Source organism: Chiloscyllium plagiosum, chromosome 4 (assembly GCF_004010195.1).
Source record: "Chiloscyllium plagiosum isolate BGI_BamShark_2017 chromosome 4, ASM401019v2, whole genome shotgun sequence".
NCBI classification, from domain to species: Eukaryota; Metazoa; Chordata; class Chondrichthyes; order Orectolobiformes; family Hemiscylliidae; genus Chiloscyllium; species Chiloscyllium plagiosum.
In genome coordinates, this window is record NC_057713.1 from 96,071,045 (window position 1) to 96,095,353 (window position 24,309).

Genomic DNA, 24,309 nt, shown 5'->3' on the forward strand with positions numbered 1-24,309 from the left:
CAGTCTCTCCAATCTTGCAACATATGATAGTCCCGCCATCCAGGAATTGACCTCATGAACCTTCGCTGCACTCCCTCAATAACCAGAATATCCTTCTTCAAATTTGGAGATCAAAACTGCACACAATACTCCAGTGCAGTCTCACCAGGGCCCTGTACAGCTGCAGAAGGACCTCTTTGCTTCTATACTCAATTCCTCTTGTTATGAAGGCCAGCGTGCCATTAGCTTTCTTCACTGCTTGCCGTACCTGCATGCTTGCTTACATTGACTGATGTATAATAACACCTAGATCTCGTTGTACTTCCCCTTTACCTAACTTGACTCCATTTAGATAGTAATCCGCCTTCCTGTTCTTGCCACCAAAGTGGATAACCACACATTTATCCACATTAAACTGCATCTGCCATGCACAGGTCCACTCACCTAGCCTGTCCAAGTCACCCTGTATTCTCATAACATCCTCCTCACATTTCACCCTGCTACCCAGCTTTGTGTCATCAGCAAATTTGCTAAAATTACTTTTAATGCCTTCATCTATATCATTAATGTGCATTGTAAACAGCTGCGGTCCAAGCACCGAACCTTGTGGTACCCCACTGGTCACTGCCTGCCATTCCGAAAGGGACCCGTTTATCACTACTCTTTGCTTCCTGTCAGTCAATCAATTTTCAATCCAAGTCCAGTATTTTGCCCCCAATACCATGTGCCCTAATTTTGCTCACTAATCTCCTGTGTGAGATTTTATCAAAGGCTTTCAGAAAGTTCAGGTACACTATATCCAATGGCTCTCCCATGTCCATCTATATAGTTAATCCTAAAAAAATTCCAGAAGATTAGTCACACACAATTTCCCCTTCATAAATCCATGCTGACTCTGACCTATCCCGTTACTGCTATCCAAATGAGTCGTAATTCCATCTTTTATAATTGACTCCAGCATCCTTCCCACCACTGATGTCAGGCTAACTGGTCTATCATTTCCTGTTTTTTCTCTCCCTCCCTTCTTGAAAAGTGGGACAACATTAGCCACCCTCCAATCCACAGGAACTGATCCTGAATCGATAGAACATTGGAAAATCATTACCAACGTTCTATCGATTCAGGATCAGTTCCTGTGGATTGGAGAGAAGAAGAGTTGGATGTTTTTTTTGAGTTATTATGCTTTAGCATTGTAGTTAAGGAACTCAAGAAGTTGCTTGATTTCTCAAATGAAGACAATTTTGTCCAATGAGTCTCAATCAATCATACTCATGAGTAGTCTTAGAGAAAACTTTACCTGGCAACAATAGCAGAATGATGTAAGGAAATTAGCAGAGGAAAGTAGTGCATGAAACACAGGGAAAACGTCCACTTTTATCCACACAGCAACAAACAAACACGATTAATGGATTCCAATATCAATTTTATCTTAATCTTGATGAATACCTTAAACTACAAAAGTCGCATGGTCAGGTTAAATAATTATGTGCTAATGTCATTACCATCAACAACTTCCGTTTACATTGCATCTTTAACAGAGAAAACTATCCAAGGTGCCTCTAAAATCATAGTGTGATATCTCTGTTGCAGCACAGCACAGAAGGAGACCAATCTGTCTATTGAGTCTCTGTTAGAGTTTTCAAGAAATCCAGTTCACCCAGGTCCTTTGTTATTGCCCTTTACTGTTCAAAAATTTTCTCCTTCAAATATTTAAACAATCTTTTTTAAAGGTTGCTTCTGAATTTGTACTTACCACCTTATCAAGGAGTTCATTCTGAATTCTAATCAGTTATTGTGCAATAATCACACTATACAAATGACTACTGTTTCACTGTAGTCTTTGTGATACACTGGGATTGATAGGTCTGTTTACTCCTTGATAGGAAAAAGAACAAGTCTCTTGTCTCTTGTATTCGTTTTTCCGAATGTGGCTCTTTGCTGGTTGCCATAAGAAATATAACCCCACTACTGATCTGCTAACCTTGCTTTGCTTTGCATTTGGATGCATCGTATGAATGAACTCCCAGTTATACATCAGTTACTCACTAGTATCTGCATAAGCATCATCCCACTTATCCCCAACACTAACAGATCTTGGTGACACTTATTTAACAGAATATAGAAGTGAAATATCTACATGTCAAAAAATAACTACATTTGATAGTGTGGCTGAAATAAAGGTTGTTTACATAGCCACAGAGCTGTACAGCATGGAAACAGATCATTCAGTCCAACTTGTCCATTCGGACCAGATATCCTAAATTAATCTAGTCCCAATTGCAGCATTTGGCCCATATTGCTTTAAACCCCTTCCATTCAAATACCTATCAATATGCCTTTTAAATGTTGTAATTATATCAGCCTCCATCACTTCCTTCAGCAGCTCATTCCATACACAGCACCACCCTCTGCATGAAAAAGTTGCCCCTTAGGCCCTTTTAAATCTTTCCGCTGTCACCCTAAACCTATGCCCTCTAGGTTTGGACTTCCTCTCCTCGGGGAAAAGACATTGGCTATTCACTCTACCCATGCCCCTCATGATTTTATAAATTTATATAAGATAGGGTGCTCAGCCTCCAGTGCTCCAGGGAAAATAACCCCAACTTATTGAGCATCTCCTGATAGCTCAAATCCTCCAACCCTGGCTACATGCTTGTAAATCTTTTCTGAACCCTTTCAAGTTTCACAACATCCTTCCTATAGCAGGGAGACCAGAACTGCACAGAGTATTCGAAAAGTGGCTGAACCAATGTCCTGTACAGCGCAACATGATCTCCCAACACATATACTCAATGTACTGACCAATAAAGGAAAGCATACCAAACGCTTTCTTCACTATTCTGTCCACCTGTGACTCCACTTTCAAGGAACAATGAACCTGCACTCCAAGATTTTCTGTTCAGCAACACTCCCCAGGACCTTACCATTAAGGTTATAAGTCCTGCTCTGATTTGCTTTTCCAAAATACAGCTCCTCACATTTATCTAAATCAAACTTCATCTGCCACTCCTCAGCCCATTGGCATATCTGATCAAGATCTCTTTGTACTCTGAGAAAACCTCCTTCGCTGTCCACTACACCTCCAATTTTGGTATCATCTGCAAACTTACTAACCATTCCTCCTATGTTCACATCCAAATTATTTATATAAATAACAAAAAGCAGTGGACTCAGCACTAATCCTTGGGGCACACCACTGGTCACAGGCCTTCAGTCTGAAAAGCAATCCTCCCTGTCTTCTCCCTTTGAGCCAGTTCTGTAAGCAAATGGCTAGCTCTCCCTGTATTCCATGAGAGCTAACCTTGCTAACCAGTCTACCATGAGGAACCTTCTCAAACGCCTTACTGAAGTCCATATAGATCAAGTCCACCACTCTGACCTCATCAATCCTCTTTGTTACTTCTTCAAAAGCCTTAACCAAGTAGGTGGGACACGATTTCCCACGGACAACGCCATGTTGACTATTCCTAATCAGTCTTCCCTTCCAAGAATATATAAAGTCCTATCCCTCAGGATTCCCTCCAACAACTTGTCCACCACTGGTGTCAGGCTCACTGGTCTATAGTTCCCTGGATTTTCCTTACCACCTTTTTAAAATAGTGGTACCACATTAGCCAACCTCCAGTCTTCCGGTCCCTCACCAGTGGTTATCAATGATACAAATATCTCAGCAATTGAACCACAATCACTTCCCTAGCTTCCCACAGAGTTCTAGGGTTCTCCTGATCAGGTCCCAGGGATTTAACCATCTTTATGTATTTTAAGACAACCAACATCTCTTCCTGTGTAATATGGACATTTTTCTAGCAGGTGCTGTGTATTTCCCCACATTATCTCCATAGTAAACACTGATGCAAAACACTCATTTAATAACTCAGCCATCTCCTATGGTTCCACACATTGATGACCTTGCTGATCTTTAAGGGACCCTATCCACTTCCAGGTTTCTCTTTCATGTAGTTTCAGAATCCCTTTGGATTCTCCTTAACCCAATTTGCCAAAGCTATCTCATGTCCCCTTTTTGCCCTCCTGGTTTCCCTCAAGTATACTCCTACTGCTTTTATACTCTTCTAGGGATTCATTTGATCCTTGCTGTCTATACCTGACATATGCTTCCTTCTTTTTCTTGACCAAAACCTCAATTTCTCTAGCCATCCAGCATTCCCTACACTGACCAGCCTTGCCCTTCACCCTAATAAGAACATATCGTCTCTGGACACTATCGCATTTTTGAAGGCTTCCCATTTTCTAGCCATCCCTTTATCTGCAAACATCCGGCCCCAAACAACTTCTGAAAGTTTTTGCCTAATACCATCAAAATTAGCCTTCCACCAATTTAAAACTTTAACTTTTAGATCCAGTCTATCCTTTTCTATCACTATTTTAAAACTAATAGAACTTTGGTCACTGGTCCCAAAATGCTCCCACACTGACACCTCAGTCATCTCCCTGCCTTATTTCCCAATAGTAGGTCAAGTCTTGCACTTTCTCTAGTAGGTACAACCATATACTGAATCAGAAAATTTTCTTATACACACTTAACAAATTCCTTTCGATCAAAGCCCTTAACATTATGGCAGTCCCAGTCCATGTTTGGAAAGTTAAAATCCCCTACCAAAACTACCTTTTTATTCTTATAGATAACAGAGATATCCTTACAAATTTGTTTCTCTTCCAATAAGGTGATCATCCCTTTCTTATTTCTCAGTTCCCTAGACATATTCCCAGGAACATCCTCCCGAAGTATAGCCATAATGTTGTATGTTAAAGGAATCATTGCATTACTTACCTGGTGGTATCTTTGAACAGTGAGATTTATTTTCATCAACTCAAGCCTAGATTTTAGCCTCTGTAACAGCAGTTCCCATGCGAAACTTTAATGAAGATGATTGGGGTATTTTTCGTCTATACAAATCCACCACACACCCAACCCTGCTCACCACTGTCATTAGTAGCAATTCTGACTGAAGTGATACATCACAAGTCTTAAACCGCTAATCCAAAAGTTGGTCAGTGCTTTACAGTGAAACACAAATGAAAGCAATGGACTATATGACAAATTGCTTTCAGAGGTTTAATATAATTTGCTAGGCATTAAGAAAGATTGGCACATTCCCTGGTATCCGTGCATTATGGCATGGAGTAGGAGTGGTATAGTCTTAAACTTCAACATGTATCGATAATGCAGTCATGTGATCCATAGTATAGGTTAAACAATTGGAGCACATATTTCAAGCTTTTGGTTTTACACCAAATCAATTTTCCTTCTAAGCTGCATGGATATGTGACAGTGCAGCAATTGGCAATATATTGCACAAAGAACAAAAAGGTTTCACACAGGTGCACCTGTCCACAATGCTGGTTTGATGTACCCTGTATACCTGGAAGTATTGTCACATGATCCTTTTGCCTCCAATCAGAGCTGGCCTCATACATGCATAATTGTGGAGCCCATTGGAAAGCAAAGAATCTTTGAAAGCCAAATGGTTGACTCTTGATAGAGAGATATTGCATTCTTTTCTCTTCCTCCAGTCACCAATACTTTTATGACTGAGAAAAGCAAGTGTTCAAAGCCAATGTAATGTAAGAAATACTTTATTTACTGCTCTTGGAATTTTTCACTAGGGCTGCTGTAAGCAGCACCCAGGAGATTAATCTTTAATGCCCAGAAATGCAAGAGAGCAATCCTGGAGGGTTGCCACCCCTAGAGCCTATTTGTTTGCAGAAGCTGCTGCTTCTTTGGGATAACTCTCACCCTAAAAATCTGCCCCAAGAGGGCACACTGAGAGCACATTTCACTGCGGCTAAAAATCCAGGTCTTGAGGACTAGCAAAAAATGAAAAGAGTCTTGCAATATCTTACAACTTTCATGGCTCCAGGAAACCAAAAAAAAACAAAGAACTACAGATGCTAGAAATCATAAATGAAAACAAAAATTGTTGAAAAAAACTTAGCGGATCTGGCAGAATCTATGGAGAGAAAGCAGAGTCTATATTGACGTCATTGGTCTAGTGATCCTTCTTCAGAACTGATTATAGCTAGATAAGTGCAAACCCACCAACTCTCTTGACTATACATTCTCACACCTGGTTTCTTGAAAATATTCTATTCTATTCTCAACTCCTCAGTCTCCATCACACCTTTTCCAATGATGCCAACTTCAACAATGGGGCCTCTGAATATTCACCCTCTTCCTCAACCAAGGATTCCCCACCATAGTGACTGACAGGGCCCTCAGCCATGTCTGACCCATTTCCTGCACTTCAGCCACCACCCCCTCACTCCCCTCACACAACAGCAGCAAGATCCTCCACATCCTCACCCACCATCCCACCAGTATATACATCAAAGAATTGCTAATCACTATTTCCACCACTTCCAGAAGGATGCCACCACCAGACACATTTTCCCCTCCCCTCCCTTGTCAGCCTTCTTCAGGACCTTCCCTCTGGGATACCTTGGTCCACTCCTCCTCCGCTCCCAACACATTCCCCACAGTATCTATCCATGCAATTGCAGAAGTGTAACACATGCCCATTTACTTCATCCCCCTCACTATCCAAGGTACTTGATGTACCTTCTCACTGAAGCAGTGAATTACGTCAATATAGACTACTGCATTCATTGCTCACAATGTGGTTTCCTCTATGTTGGAGAATTGAAGCACAGACTGGGCAACTGCTTTGCAGAGTACCTACATTCTCTCTGCAAAAATGACCCTGAGCTTCCAGTTGTCTGTAATTTCAACACATCACTATGTTCTCTGGACAATATCTGTCTCAGCTTTGCTGCAATGCTCCAGTGAAGCACAATGCAATTTGGAAGAACACCACCTCATTTTCTGCTTTGGAACCTTGCAGCTTCTAGACTCAATCTTGAGTTCAAAAAATTTTAGGGTTTGAGTGCCATGTCCTTACCTCAACCCGCACATACCAGGTCTCATCATCATGTACGCTGCTGTCACAATCAACCCATTGACAGCTACTACTGGTTCCCATTAGCAGTTATTCATTCTCCCAAGCTGATCTTTACTCATTCCTTTGTCTACCCAACTGTGTTTCTCTCTCTCTGGGCTCCATTTCCACCGATCATTTATACCTTCCCCCATCCCTTCTCTAGCATACATATGTACTTTTTCCCAGCTACCATTAGTTCTGAAGAAGGGTGATCAGACCTGAAACATTAACTCTGCTTTCCCTCCATAGATGCTGTCACCCATGTTGGGTTTTTCCAGCAATTTCTGTTTTTGTTCATGACTCCAGTATGTGCTGTACAGATTAGTAAGTAATTTGTAAGTAATTTTCTGTAGTGCAAGTACTGTTGTGAATTCTGTTGTGGAGAAGTCAATACGCAGACAGCAAGTTCCCATAAACAGCAAAGCAATAACAAACAATAACGACAAGACCAAAACTTGTTTGATGTCTTCCACCATCAAAACTGTTTCATTGAGGAAGGCAACTTTATGGTTGCACTATGTAACATTTGGCTGTAAACTGATAGGCCTTGGTATTTCCTTCAGAAATGGGCAGAGAAAGCTTCCTAAAACATTGAGGGATATTAATTCTTCTAAGAAAGTCTTCTAAAAGTAACAAACACTCTAAGCAGAGCAAAACTTTACATGGTATGACAATAAGGTTATTTCATTAACGACTAGATCATCTGCTTACTGTGATGCTACTTGAAGCATAATTTGTTGTCAGGACTAGAGGCAACCTTATATTCCTCCTCAAAAGAGTGCCAGGGGACGTTTTATGACCACATAAAGTTGAACAGATCCTTGGCGCGAGGTGTCATTTGATCCTCTGACAGTTTATACTCAGGACTGCACTGGAAACATAAACCTGGACTTTGTGCTCTTGTTTGTGGATTGAGACTTGAACCCACATTCTTTCGACTCAGAAGAAAGGGTGCTACCAACGGAGCCATGTTTGGAACCATAATTGAAAAATATACAAAATATCCTGTCCAATGATAAATGTATTATGGCACAGCCTTTGACATTTGTATTTTGAAGTAGTGACAATACTAGGAGAAATCAGGAAAACTGAATGTACAGAGGAACCATGATTATCCAAACGTCAATTATCCGGACAAGATCGCAAGGCTAAACTGTGTTATCCGGCATTTGATTATCCGAACATTCGATTATCTGAACAAAATACTCCCTGCCCGTGTTGTTCGGATAATAAAAGCTATCAAACTAGTATAATACCGAATAACTAATGTTTAGCAATTTTAGTTATTACATGCATGTTTGTAATTCAATTAGGAATTCCAGAAGAGGGAAATTTTGGTTTCTTCTGCAAGTATCTTTAAATATGTTGGTTCTCTCTCAACTAGTTTTTCACATAGCTAAGTCAAAAAAGCAAAAAAACATCAATTGTGCAGTACAGCGATATGCGAGAAGGTGCTGCACAGAAGGTACTCTGTTTGAATGCATTATCCAGCTTTTCAAGCCTTTCAGCTGAAGCGTTTACTTTCATCCCACTTGCCTGTCCTTACCCCAAGTTTATCCTCTTCAAACACTTATTCAGTTCTCAAATCATGCTGTAGCATCTGCCTCAGTGGCTTTTGGTGGTGAAATAAATGTTTTAATAACCTTGTATGTATGATGCAAAAATTGCAATTGTATAGTATGTCACTCATTAGGTGCACATGAGCCTAACAGTCTTAGCTGAGTGGCACAGAATAGTGATGCTTAGGAGGCAGCCATTTGGTTCATTGTGCCTGTGACAACACTTTGAAATAACTGTTTAATTCACCCTACTGCCCCTACCTCCCCACCCCCATTTATCCAAGCCCTGCAAATTTCCCATTTGCAAGTAAGTGTCCCATTCCTTTCTGAACCTTCATAATGAAACGGCTTTGCAGATCATAATACTTCATTGTATAAAATAAACTCTTCATCTCTCCTCTTGCACATTTACCAATTCTCTTAAATCTGTATTCGCTCATGACTGTCCCTCCTACCAACAGAAACAGTTCTTCCCTAAATATCAAAACCTTCATAATTTTGAACACCTATATTAAATCTTATCTGAGGGAGAAAAATACCCGTTTTTTTTATACCTATAAACGAAAACATGCAAAAAATTAGATCTAACTCCAATTTTGCATGATTGTCAATGAGACAAGAGCTGAATCTAACATGCTGCCACCTATCATCATGTACACCTGACTATTAAAATAGAGTGGTGGAATTGGCAAGGATAAAGAATATTGATACAGAAGAACTGAGCTCAACCAACTAACTGACTGGGTTCACTATGATATGAATAACCTACATTAAAAAGTTCAGTTGAACGTATTTTTAGTTTTTTTAAAATCATGGTTTATCATAAGTGTTGCATATGCACAAATTGAGCAAGAGACAGATATGTCCCATTATTTTCAACCAAAAATCCTCAGTGTGTTCTTCCTGCACATGGACTAGTAAACAAACAATATTTTGACAGCAGTCTGTAGAGTTTTTAAAAATATAATTACATTCCGTTCTACTGGCCATACCTCATCTTGCTCAGTAAAGATTTGCACAGCAAAGACTTTCCCAAAATCATAAAGCTATTTCAGGGGAAAGCTAGATAAGTACATGAGAAAGAAAGGAATAGAAAGATATTCTGATAAGGCAAGATGAAATAGGTGTGGACTATTAACACCAGCACAAACCAGTTGGATCAATCCCCTGTTTCTGTGTTGTACAATTCAGTATCACTTATGAAACCCAAGCCTATCATACATTTGGTATTGTTTCAGAGCCAGCATGAAAATATCCAGTCGGGAATCTCATGGGTTTTAGGATGATCCAAAGGAACTCATCAGTGGGAGTTATGATTTGTGTGTGACAAGAATGCGTGTGTGGACATCTGGAAAAATGGCAACACTGAACTTAACTGTTAATACACAGAAATTCAATGAACCATTGCAGAAGGTATGCATGAAGCTATTGTCAGAACATGACAGAGAGAATGTCAGATTCTGCACTGAGCAGATACCTACAACAAGAGATGCCTTACAGTCAAAGGCTGTTAAATTACCTGTGAAGGGTTACTGGCAGTACTGAACATTCTCTCATGGTTTATTTAGTCCTGAGGTTCCAGCTTTTTGTTGATTGCTTTAACTGACAGTGCAGGAAATCCAAGCTTTGTAAATAGAGTGTTTGAGTATTGAATTACAGGTAATAAGTGTGCAATCAACCTGCTGGCTTGGACTTATTGAAAAGCTTCCTGTACGGGGGTGCAGCATACCAGAAATCAATTACACATTAAAGACAATTGCTTTTATGGATACAGACTGAATAGAGTCACTTCAAAATCTAGCAATCTGTCAAATTTCTTCAGTCCAAGTTACATATTCTTCAAAATTTGAGATTGGTTGCTGGTCAAGTAAGTCCCCAATTTTAAAATTCTCATTGTTGTTTTCAAATCCCTCCAATATTTTACCCCTCTCCATCTCCAAAATCTCCTCCTGCTCACAACTCTCCAAGATATCTGCACTCCCCCAATTCCAACTTCTTGAGCAGATCCAATTTTAATTAGTAGCTGCTGAGTTACCAAGCTCTGAAATATACTTCTTAACCTTTCACCATCTCTCTCATTTTTAAGGCAGTGGGCACTGACCCCCATGGCACACCACTAGTCACAGGCGTCCAGGGCAAAAAGCAGCCCTCTACCACCACTCTCTGAAACCTACCTTGAAGCCAATGTTGTATCCAATTGGCTAGCTCCACCTGGATCCCATGCAATCTAACCTTACTAACCAGTCTACCATGCGGAACCTTGTCAAACGGTTTGCAGAAGTCCATGTACATGCCGTCAACTGCTCAGCCCTCATTAATCTTCATTGTCTCCTCTTAAAAACTCAATCAAGTTAGTGAGAAATGATTGATGTAAGGCTCACCAGTCTACAATTCCTCGCAGCCTTTCTTAAATGATATCTTCCCACTGCAATGAGATGATTTACTTTACTTGAGTCTTTCTGTTTGCACAAATTTCTGGTATGTTGATTGTTGCTGCTGCCCAACTATCTCAACTCCAGGACATCTCTATAGGAGTTCCTCAGAGTGGCATCCTCGGCTCAATCATCTTCAGCTGCTTCATCAATGATCCAACCTCTATCATAAAGTCAGAGGTGAGGATGTTTGCTGATAATTGCACAATGGTCAACACCATTCATGACTCCTCAGATACTGAAGCAGTTCTTGTTCAAATGCAAAAAGACCTGGACAATATCTAGGCTTGGCTTGACAAGTGCCAAGCAACATTCATACCAAACAAATGCCAGGCAATGACCATCTCCAATAAGAGACAATCTAACCACCATACTTTTTAATAATATCACTATTACTGAATCCCCGACAATCAATGTCCTGGGGGTTACATTGATCAGAAACTCAACTGAACTCTACATACAAATACAGTGGCTACAAAAGCAGGTCAAAGGTGAGGAATATTGTAGTGAATACAGTTATAGAATCACAGAATTGAACAGCACAGAAACAGACCCTTTGGTCCAACTCATTCATGTTAACAAGATATCCTCGATAAATTTAGTCCCATTTGCCAGAATTTGGCCCACATCCCCTCTAAACCTTTCCTATTCGTATACCCATCCAGATGCCTTTTAAACATTGTAATTGTACCAGCCTCCACCACCGACTCTGGCAGCTCATTCCATACACACACCACTCTGCATGAAAGAGTTGTCCCTTAGGTCCCTTTTAAATTTTTCCCCTTCACCTTAAACCTATGGCCTCTAGTTTTGGACTCTCCCACCCCAGAGAAAAGACTTTGTCTAATTACACTATCCATGACCTTCATGATTTTATAAACGTCTACAAGGTCACCCCTCAGCTCTAGGGAAAACAACCCCAGCTTATTCAGCCCGAAAGCCTGATAGCTCAAAACTTTCAACCCTGGCAACATTCTTGTAAATCTTTTCTGAACATTGTTCCTATAGCAGGGCAACCAGAATTGCACACAGTATTTTAAAAGTGGCCTAACCAATGTCCTGTACAGCAGCAACATGATCTCCCAACTCCCTATATTCAATGCACTGACCAGTAAAGGCAAGCATACCATATGCCTTCTTCAAAATTCTATCTACCTGCATCTCAACTTGCGAGTTGATTCCACATGATGGAGTGTTCACCACATTCCTGGATGAGTACAGCTCTAACAACACTCAAGAAACTTGACACAATTTAGGACAAAGCAGCCCTTTGATTTGGCACCACATCTACAAGCATCCACTCCTTTCACCACTGATGCTCAATAGCAGCAGTGTGTACTATGTACATGAAATAGTGCAGAAAAGATCCTTAGACAGTACCTTCCAAATCCATCACCACTTCCTTCTAGAAGGACAAGGGCAGCAAATACATGGCAAAACCATCACCTGTGAGTTCTCCTCCAAATTATTCACCATCATAACGTGAAAGTATATCTCTGTTCCTTCACTGTCGCTGGGTCAAAATTCTGGAATTCCCTCCCTAAGAGCATTATGGATCTATCTCCAGCACAGTTCAAGAAGGCAGTTCACCACCACCTTCTCAAGTGCAACTAGGGATGGACAAAAATTTGGCCACTTGAATAAAGTAAAATTAGTCCACTGATAGACTGCAATGGCAAATTTCATAAGCAATTTGTTCCACACTTATTTAGCGACTTGGGAATCTGTAACAGTCTTATCACTGCAAGCAATGTAGTTTCTCAGAAACTGTTCAGTTTTAGGATTACGGAAATGGTTTGAGAGTAAAAGAAAATGTAACAGAAGGAAAACTGGCTGAAACAAGGCTTTTGAAAATGTTAACCAACTGCAACTGTAAATTCCTGCTTTAACCATTTGCTTGAAATCTTCAAAAGCCCATCACAAGATTAAATAAACTCGTGATTGCTATGCTGAAATGTCAACTATCACTTAGCAGGTAGCACTCTTGCCTTTGAAGAAGAAGGATGTGGATTCAAATCCCACTCCAGAGACTAGAGCACAAAATCTAGGCTGACACTCCCAGCGCAGTCCTGACAGCATACTGCGTATTGCAGATGCTCAGATGAAACATTATGCTGAAGCCCTGTTGTCACTGCAGATGCATATAAATGATCCCACAGGCAGGGTGGCATGTTGAGGTTCTTAAGTGGTCATTAATTGACCAGTTAAAGGCTTAATTGGTATATTGATAAAGTCTCACTCAGAACTTAATTGGCAAGGTGGTGAGAAGGGAACGGGTATCTTTCTGGGGCCAAATTTTCTAATTATTTCCCCCTACTACCACCTCCTAAAGGAAAACAAATCCACCTTCTCTTTTCCAGTGGTGTTAACTGAGGTAAAAATATTGGTGACCTAGGACCCTGCTGTTGTGGCCTCCAGTTGACAGAGAAATTTGTCCACACTCGCATTCGGTCCTTAACATGTGCATAAGTGAGTGAGTTAACTTTGTTATTGGGGGGGGAATGGTTACAGGTATTTGGCATTTAACAAGCTCACCCTTATGCATAGTCCCAAAAAGCCCTATCTGATCATTATCACATTGTTATTTAAGGGAGCCGGCTGTCAACAAATTGTCAAGCGGGATTCTTGTATCATAATTCAAACATATTTCATTGGCTGCAAAGCATTTTGAGGCTGTAAAAGATTCCATATTTAATATATAATGTTTTTTAAAGAAAGGTTTTTCTGTGAACCTGCAGCACCCGTTCAGCTTTCACACTGAACATCCTGTCTTGACCACTTTAGTAAGTGCAATTGTAAATAGTTCTTGCTGTGGTGTCAATTCAGACAAGTTATTTTCTTCAACTAATGGCACAGTTGAGAACAACACTGATAGAAGGCAGAGCAGAATGAGTGTTTAGGATCAAAATCACAACTCATTGAAGTGAAGTTATGTTAACCTGTCACATATGTCAGAAGTTATGGGGTTTGTTGTGCATTTCTCGCTGTTTCTGTTTACATTTCATAACTTCATGTACTCACCACAAGGCCTGTGGGAGTATGTTGATTAATGGGATATTGGTCTTTACCCCCAAGAGTACTGGAATTCAAAGTGAAAAATGATGATTCAGTTGTACAAAGCCTTGGCCACACCCTACAGAATCTTCTAGTATGGATACAGTGGAAAGCATGAGGGTTTTTCCCATGGTGGAGAGATCAATTACAAGTGGGCCACAGGTTCAACTTGTGGGGGATGAAGATTAAAAGAGATGTGCGAGGTGAGTTTTTCACACAAAGGGTGGTGAGTGCTTGGAATGTGCTATCAGAGGTGGTGGTGGAAGCAGAATCAGTGGTAGCATTCAAGAAGCACCTGAATGAATAGATGAGTAGGAAGGGAATAGAGAGATACAGGTCCTATAAGCACAGACAGTTTTAGTATGCAATGGCAAAAGGTATCAGTGCAGTCTTGGGGGGGGGGGCAAAGGACCTGTCCTTGTGCTGTATTGTTTGTTGTTTGTTCTTAGCACAGTAGGAAGCCAATCATGAGCCCAAGCTGGTACTTTGAAAGAGATATCCAACTCCTGCTCTCTATCAGCAGTATAGGATAATAAGCCTCAGGAAAGAGATATTGACCTTTGATTGGGTACAATGCAGTGCAAATCAACCAGAATTGAACAAATTTTTAATAAACCTGTGCATACATATTTTGCACACCTCTGGAGCAGGAACAGAAGAAAATGAGGACTGCAGGTGCTGGAGAGTCAGAGTCAAAAGGTGTGGCGCTGGAAAAGCACAGCAGGTCAGGCAGTATCCGAGGTGCAGGAGAATCAACATATCACACATAAGGCCTTCATCAGAAGGTAGCTGGGAAGGTGATAGGTGGATGGAGATAGGGAGGTTGGAGCATTTAAGTGGGAGGAAGATGGATGGGTAGGACAGTTCAAGAGGGCGGTGCTGAGTTGGAGGGTTGGGTCTGGGATGAGGTGGGGGGAGCAGGGATGAGGAAACTGGTGAAATCGACGTTGATCCACTTCACTAAGAACATGTAAGTCCTGGATCTCCTCCACCACCAAATCCAAGCCACCCAACACCTGGAGGAAGAGCGATTGACTTTCCGCTTTGGAACTCACCAACTACTTGGCATCAACATTGATTTCATTAGTTTCTACATCTCCCCTTCTCCCCACCTCATTCTAGACCTAACCCTCCAACTTGGCATTGCCCTCTTGAACTGTCCTACTTGTCCATCTTCCTTCCCACTAAATGCTCCACCCTCCTCTCTGACCTATCACCATCACTCCCCACCTCCATCTACCTATCGCTTTCCCAATAACCTTCTCCCTAAGCCCCACCCTTACCTTCCTATTTATCTCTCATCCGCCTTCCCCTGCCGCACATTCCTGCTGAAGGTCTTATGCCTGAAACATCAATCCTCCTGCTCCTCGGATGCTGCCTGATCTGCTGTGCTTTTCCAGCACTATACTTTTCAACACACCTCTGCAGCAGGTGAGATTTAAATCTAGACCTTTTGGCTCAGAGATAGGGATGCTACATCAGCTCCAGAAGGGTCTTATTAAACTATAATTACATCAGGGTAGAAGTGCTAAATTATGAAAACTAGCTACATAAATTGGTTTGTATTCTTTTGAGTTCAGTCAATTAAGTGCTGACCAAATCGTGGGGTTCAAAATACTTGTGCAGTGCAATTGGTATGGCAATGAGGAGCTTTTCCTCTGGTTGAGGTACCTAGAAAGAAAAGGCATAAGCAGTAAATTAATACAAAAAATGATTGAAATTAGGATTCACGTGTTCATGCAAAGGCAATGGTAATTGAAACAGGGTCCCAAAACATCAGTAGATTTGAAATTTTACATGCTGATGTGTTATATTTTTATTGGGGAAGGTAACATCAGGTGTGTTGCAAAGGTAAGTAAATGTTGTTGAGATAAAGGACAATCATCATTGAATTGAATAGTGTAATGAGGATGGGAAGCTGAAGGATGGATTTTCTTCAAAAAAAGTTATTCCATTCACACTATTATACCTATAGCACAGTAAAATGTTTCGAAGAATATTAAGAGAAGAGACAAATAAAGATATCACCATCACAAGCATGCAGATACCCCAAGGCACATCTCATAGTGAATCATAGTTTTAGAAAACTATGCCAAATATTATCAGGGACAGCAATTCATTAGCATTGTAAGTCTCTCTGATACCTGTGAACAATGGGAAACACCTCCAGGAGACCTCAGGATCCAAAATAACCCAGAAATTCTGAGGATCCAATGCACTGGGAATGTGTTCTAGATACTTCATGAGCACTCTATATGGATGTATAGGAGATATGGAGTAGATGATAAGGTTTAAAAATCACTTGAAAAAGGGTGATGGAATCTAGCAATACCATTTGTAGAGCCATATCATATGTCTGACAGCAATAGGGGAGAGTCTTTAGGGAGGATTCAAGAGAGATGTCCACGTTTTCATTGCACTGTTGTTGTACCACAGCCTAGGACCATGAACAAGAGTTTAAAAGCACAGGGAATGAGACTTCATGTTCTGGACTAGGATCTTGGTCACCAGGATGTGAAAAAAGTTTCTTGCAGAAGATCTTGTCATAGTATATTAGTAGGAGACCAGATATTTGGAAGGGAGGGCCCAGATGCACTACATTGGTCTGGAATGGACTGCCTTTAGCCTCAGTTGACAACAGCACACACGTTCCCACCAACATAGTGCCACCTTTCCTTTCCAACTAACTCACTTCGTATTTTAGACAATGAAGTAATTCTCCTTCTCTACTTTCTCTATCAATAACAAGTTCCTGACTTCAAGTTATGATCTCAAGGTATCAAGCACACTATATAAACATAAATCTTCACAGCAGAACAAAAATTGCCTCAGAATATGCTATCAAGTCCATTGTTTATCCAGCTTACTTTTAGTATCTTGGATTAGGAGCATCGGGAGAGGATGAAACCCTCAAGTCTATTCTGCAATTTAAATGGATCATGGTTGGTCTCTATTTTAACTATGTTTACTTGCTTTCATCTGTACTCCTCAATACCATTGCATCACAGTCAGTCTCTGGTGTGAAACTTTCATCTGATGCAAAACCCCAATTGTAATTAGATCTTTATGGTCCCTTTGTGTATCTTGACATCACCTCTGAATAGTCACTCTAATTTTAAGTTTAAGCCTCATTATATAGGAAGCCAAGGGAAATAGTTGCTCCCCATCTATGCTGTCAACTCTTTTACTCATTTTGGACACCTCAAGAAGATCACCCCTTAATCTTTTACACTTGAAGTCCTTTCTATACTTAAGATGCTAAATATTGCTCTCAAAGTTTTAAAATTTAGTCCACAATATACCTGTAGGACCTGAAAACCTTCAAGTATTTTTCTTAGAAGAGTAGCATGTCAACTAAAAACAAAAACAGAAAATGTTAGAAACACCTAGCAGGTCAAACAGGATCAATGGGAAAAAAAATAAAGTTAACATTTCATGTTGGTGACCAGCTGTCAGAGTACACCTGTTCAGCATTTTCTGCTTTTATTTCAGAGTTTTTGCATCAACAGTATTTTACTATGGCAAAATTTTAACTGAGTTTGGGGTCAACGTGACAAAGAGACGACTTACAATAACTTATAATACTCTGCACCCAATCGGAATGAATGCTTCATTTCAAATTCATTTTCACTTAGCAAAGAACAAACTATAATCTCTTCAATTTTTCAAATGAGAAAAGAAATCTATTCTCAATTTTTAAACAAGCCTGTGGAAATCGCAATTGAAGGGTGGAGAGCAAACTTAATTGTGATTCATTGCATATCCTTGGAGCTGTCAATACTGGGGAATGTTAGAGATTTATGATCAAAAAGAGCAACATCACAAATTATTTAAACTGATGGAACGGTGTTCATTTTTCATTGCACATATTTTAAAGCAGAATACACTTGAGATTATTCTAAATACCATTGACCGCATTGGTCAATAAGGGGAACCAGGTAATCTCATTGCTGGATAATGTCCTGAAACTTCAAGTTTTTTTACATGATGTTGGAAATATATTTATTTCACTGACATTGCAGTGGATACAGAATCTTTGAATATTTTTAAGGCAGAGGTAGATAGATTCTTGATTACCAACAGGATGTAAGATCATTGGGATACGCATAAATGTAGAATTGTGGTTAAAATCGTATCAGCCATGACCTTATTGAATGGCAGAGCAAGCTTGAAGGGCAAGTGACTTAGCCTTGTTCTTTATTTGTATGATACAGTTGTACACAATAATGTTAGTGCTAATGAGATTTTAAGTTTAATGGGACGAATATGTTTTTCTCAGTGTATTTTCTGAGTGGCAGACAAATGTGATTAAGGCTACTTACCTTTTATGAAAATTAAAAGTCCATGCATAAATAATATTTGCTGTGCTTCCTACAAAAAGCAGGCACACTGCTCTTCACAGGTGATAGCCAATTCTCTGAGGCAAAAACTGATGATGGGATCAGATTAGAAAAAAAAAGAAAGGAGATAGCTTTGTATGTATATGGTACCTTGAAACACTCCAAAACATTTTAAACTCAATGGAATACCTTCTGAAGCAATACCACTGTTGTAACAGTTAAAAGGCACAATCCAATTTGTACACAGCAAGATCTCAAAAAGCAGTAATGAAATACTATCTTAAATTTTAAACTTTGTGAAATAAGGCTTAGTGAGTTTACTCTCCAGTCCGTTTCAAAGTCTGCTGGAAAATAACATTCCCAAAACCTTAAAAAATTAGGGGAGGTGACGACAACAATAATTTGCATTTTGCAGCACTTTATAAAATACCCTATTTAAAATAAATTTCAGAAATCTGTGCTTTAGCTCATATGGTATATAAAGAACTAATAGAACTTAAAATTGTAAAGCTTTCTGCAATGTGTATTTAGCAAAGCAAGCACCTTTGTATTGTGTGTTACCTTTGTGTGTAGATGAGGTTAAGATTGTCACTGACGGCGTACATGAGACACAGAGTGTGATGACTATAGTAGATTTAGAGAAGTGATTACACAGCAGGATCAGTCAGATAGATGGTTGACCGTCAGGAAAGGTAAGAAGGTGGTTCAGAAGTCTCAGCTATTCCTCTCAAACAGATAATCCTTTTTGGGTACAGTAGAAAGAGTTAGTCTCAGAGGAAAAGAGAAGTGGTAGCTAGATCTTGGGCACTAAAAATGAATCTTACGTTAAACAGGATTTGTCAAGATTTATAAGAATAATTGTTATAGGGGACTCTCAGGAGAAAGGAGATCCTGTGCCAGTGAGTGTGAATCTAGGATAGTATATTGCTTTTCTGGTGCTAGGGTTAAGGACATCTCAAAACACTTGAAGCATATTGTCAAATGGGAGAGTGAGAAGTGGTATGTTGTCATACACATTGGAGGGAATTATATAGTTAGGGAAAGGGTTAAGGCTTTGCAAAATAAATATCAGAGGTTAGTTAGGCTAAAAAAAAACAGAACAGCAAAAGTAGTAATCTCTGGTTTACTTCCAGTGCCAAGTACTAATGAAGGAAGGAATTAAAGGATAGGGGAGAAAAATCAACAGCTGAAGATGTGGTGCAATGTGCAGGAATTCAGTGTCTTGGATCAGTGGGATCACTTCTGGGACAGAAGAGACCTGTTCAAAAAGGATGGGCTTCACCTGGAGTGGAGAGGGACCAATATCCTAATGAGGAGAGTTCCTAGTTCTATTTCAGGAACCTGTTAACATTCAGTTGTGGGGGCCTTCCTATATAACAGTGAAAATAGAAAGAAAGATTAGTATGATTCTGAATCAGAAAAGAGCAATGTTAATTAGAAAATACAAACAGCTAAACAGAGACCAAAATAATTCTGAAGAATTAAACTGCAAGAGGTTTTACAGGTAAGGTTGATGAACTCAGGGCATGTATGGGAACATGGGACTGGAACGTTGTAGCTATTACAGAAACTTGGTAGATGGAATGACAGGACTGGCAGTTGAATGTCTGCATTTTCAATGTTATAGGAAGAATAGAAAAAGATGGAAGAGTGAGAGCTGCATTTTTGATTAAGGAGAACATTACTTCTGCAACTAGAGAAAATATTTCTGAGAAATCATTTCATGAAAATATATTGGTTGAAATTAGAAATAAGAAAGGGATGATCACCTTGATTGGATTGAACAAAGCACCCCGCTCACCCCAACCCCCAGTAGTCAGAAGGAAATTGAGAAGCAAATATGCAGAGATATCTCAAATATATATATAAGAATAAGGTTGTAATAGTAGGAGATTTTAAATTTCCAAACATTGACAGGAACTGCCAAAATGTTAAAGGGTTGGATGGTTTGTTAAATGTGTTCAAGAAAATTTTCTTTATCAATATGCAAATATTCCTACTATAGAAGGAGCAAAACTTGACCTTCCCTTGAGAAATAAGTTACAGCATTGAAACAAATCCTTTGGTCCAACTTGTCCATGCGGACCAGATATCCCAACCCAATCTAGTCCCACCTGCCAGCACCCAGCCCATATTCCTCCAAACTCTTCCTATTCATATACCCATCCACATGCCTTTTAAATGTTGCAATTGTACCAGCCTCCACCACTTCCTCTCGCAGCTCATTCCATAAATGTACCATGCTCTTTGTGAAATAATTGCCCCTTAGGTCCCTTTTATATCTTTCCCCTCTCACCTTAAACCTATGCTCTCTACTTCTAGACTTCCCAACTCCATGGAAAAGACTTTGTCTATTTATCCTATCCATGCCCCTTATGATTTTATAAACCTCTATAAAGTCATCACTCAGCCTCCAACATTCCAGGGAAAACAGCCCTAGCCTATTCAACCTCTCCCTATAGCTCATATCCTCCAACCCTGGCAACATCCTTATAAATCTTTTCTGAACCCTGTCAAGTTTCACAACATTTTTCTGATAGGAAGGAGACCAGAGTTGCATGCAATATTCCAACAGTGGCCTAACCAATGTCCTGTACAGCCACAACATGACCTCCCAACTCCAGTACTCAATACTCTGACCAATAAAGGAAAGCACACCAAATGCCTCCGTCACTATCCTATCTATCTGCAACTCCACTTTCAAGGAGCTATGAACGTGTACTCCAAGGTCTTTTTGTTCAGCAACACTCCCTAGGACCTTACCATTAAGTGTATAAGTCCTGCTAAGATTTGCTTTCCCAAAATGCAGCACCTTGCATTTATCTAAATTAAACTTCATCCTATTGTAATTCGAGGTAATCTTCTTATTTTGTTGTCATCTGCAAACTTATTAACTATACCTCTTGTGCTCATATCCAAATCATTTATATAAATGATGAAAAGTAGTGGATCCTTGTGGCACTCCACTTCAGGCTCCAGTCTGAAAAGCAACCCTCCACCACCACTCTCTGTCTTCTACCTTTGAGTTAGTACTGTATCAAAATCGCTAGGTCTCCATGTATTCCATGAGATCTAACCTTACTAACCAGTCTCCCATGGGGGACCGTGTCGAACGCCTTACTGAAGTCCATATAGATCATGTCTACCGCTCTGCCCTCATCAATCCTCTTTGTTACTGCTTCAAAAAAAACTCAATTAAGTTTGTGTGATGTGATTTCCCAAGCACAAAGCCATGTTGACTATCCCTAATCAGTCCCTGCCTTTCCAAATACATGTACATCCTGTCCCTCAGGATTATCTCCAATAACTTGCCCACCACGTCAGGCTCACCGGTCTATAGTTCCCTGGCTTGTCCTTACCACCTTCCTGAAACAGTGGCACCATGTTAGCCAACCTCCAGTCTTCTGGCACCTCACCTGTGACCATAGATGATACAAATATCTCAGCAAGAGGAACAGTAATCACTTCCCTAGCTTCCCACAGAGTTCTAGGGTGCACCTAATCAGGTCCTGGGAATTTGTCCACTTTTATGTGCCTCAACACATCCAGCACTTCCTCCTCTGTAATATGGATATTTTTCAAGATGTCACCATATATTTCCCTACATTCTATATCTTCCATGTCCTTTTCCACAGTAAACACCGATGTAAAATACTCGTCTAGTATCTCCCCCATCTCCTGCGGCATCAAACAAAGGTCGCCTTGCTGATCTTTGAGGGGCCCTATTCTCTCCCTAGTTACCCTTTTGTCATTAATATATTTGTAAAAGCCTTTGGAGTCTCCTTAACTTTACTTACCAAAGCCATCTCATGTCCCCTTTTTGCCCTCCTGATTTCCCTCTTAAGTATACTCCTACTGCCTTTATACTCTTCTAAGGATTCACTCAATCTACTCTGTCTATACCTGACATATGCTTCCTTCTTTTTCTTAACCAAACCCTCAATTTCTTTCGTCATCCAGCATTCCCTATACCTACCAGCCTTTCCATTCACCCTAACAGGAATAAACTGTCTCCAGACTCTCATCTGATTTCTGAAGGCTTCCCATTTGCCAGCCGTCCATTTACCTGTAAACATCTGCCCCCAATCTGCTTTTGAAAGTTCTTGCCTAATACCATCAAAATTGGCCTTTCTCCAATTTAGAATTTCAACTTTTAGATCTGGTCTATCCTTTTCCATCACTATTTTAAAACTAATAGATTTATGGTCGCTGACCCCAAAGTGCTCCCCCACTGACACCTCAGTCATCTACCCTGCCTCATTTCCCAAGAGTAGGCCAGGGTTTGCACCTTCTCTAGTAGGTACATTCACAGACTGACTCAGAAAATGTTCTTGTACACACTTAACAAATTCCTCTCCATCTAAACCCTTAACGCTATGGCAGTCCCAGTCTATGTTCGGAAAGTTAAAATCCCTACCATAACCACTGTATTATTCTTACAGATAACTGAGATCTCCTTATAAATTTGTTTCTAAATTTCCCTCTAGCTATTAGAAGTCTATAATACAATCCCAGTAAGGTGATCATCCCTTTCTTATTTCTCAGATCCAGCAAAATAACTTCCCTGGATATATTTCCGGGAATATCCTCCCTCAGTACAGCTGTAATGCTATCCCTTATGAAAAACGCTACTCCCCCTCCTCTTTTGCCTCCCTTTCTGTCCTTCCTGTAGCATTTGTATCCTGGAACATTAAGCTGCCAGTCCTGTCCATCCCTGAGCCATGTTTCTGTAATTGCTATGATATCCCAGTCCCATGTTCCTTAACAAACCTTCCCTGTTAGGTCTCTTGCATTAAAATAAATGCAGTTTAATTTATAAGTCCTACCTTGTTCTCTGCTTTGTCCCTGCTTGCCTTGACTGTTTGATTCGCTTCTGTTCTCAACTGTACCAGTCTCAGATTGACCACTTTCCTCACTATCTCCCTGGTCCCACTCCCTCCACCTTACTAGTTTAAATCTTCGTGAGCAGCTCTAGCAAATTTCCCTGCCAGTATATTCGTTCCCTTCCAATTCGATGCAATCCGTCCTTCTTGTATAGGTCACTTCTCCCCCAAAATAGCTTCCAATGATCCAAAAATGTGAATCCTTCTCCCTTATATGAGCTTCTTAGCCATGCATTCATCTGCTCTATCCTCATTTTCCTGCCCTCACTAGCTCACAGCACCGGAAGTAAATCAGATATTACTACTCTTGCGGACCTCCTTTTTAAATTCCTGCCTAACTCTGTTATCTCCCTTCAGAATCTCAAACTTTTCCCTTCCTATGTTGTTGGTTCTAATGTGTACAATGACCTTCTGCTGGCCCCTCTCCCCCTTGAGAACATTCTGCACCCTCTCTCAGACATCCTTGATCCTGGTACCAGGGAATCAGCACACTGTCTGTCTGTCTGTCTGTACCTTGGACTAGAGAGTCCCCTAACACAGTTGATCTCTTGGTGCCTGATGTACCCCTCATTGCATTAGAGCCAGTTTAAATACCAGAAAACTGGCTGTTCATGCTACATTCCCCTGAGAATCCATCACCCACTATATTTTCCAAAACAGAATAAGTTTTGAAATGGGGATAGCCACAGAAGACGCCTGCACTACCTGCCTACCTCGCTTCCCTTTCCTGGAGTTAACCCATCCATGTGACTGTATCTGTGACTTTTTCCCCTTCCTATAACTGCCATCCATCACATCCCCTTGCCCTTGTAAATTCCTCACTGCCTCTAACTGTCTCTCCAACAGATCCATTTGATCTGATAGGATTCGCAACCAACGGCATTTATTGCAGATATAATCCTCAGTAACGTGTAAACTCTCCCCGAACTCCCATATCAGACAAGAAGAGCATTTCACTCTACTTTAGGCCATTTTGCTTCTTTCAATCTGGGCGGCACGGTGGCACAGTGGTTAGCACTGCTGCCTCACAGCGCCTGAGACCCGGGTTCAATTCCCGCCTCAGGCGACTGACTGTGTGGAGTTTGCACGTTCTCTGCGTGGGTTTC

The 24,309-nt window shown here is 40.5% G+C and overlaps 1 protein-coding gene across 7 annotated transcripts in view; it reads right to left on the minus strand.

The window, feature by feature from the left end:
- znf407 (zinc finger protein 407) overlaps positions 1–24,309 on the minus strand; it is a 499,933-nt gene that overhangs the window by 113,052 nt on the left and 362,572 nt on the right. Inside the window, exon 9 of one of the 7 annotated variants that reach the window (XM_043688653.1) lies at positions 17,300–17,334. The exons of the other annotated variants lie outside the window; for them this stretch is intronic. Coding sequence (XP_043544588.1) covers positions 17,315–17,334 — 20 coding nt within the window. The 3' untranslated portion in view covers positions 17,300–17,314. Of the gene's footprint in view, positions 1–17,299; positions 17,335–24,309 lie in introns of those variants that run through there. 7 annotated transcript variants of the gene reach the window in all.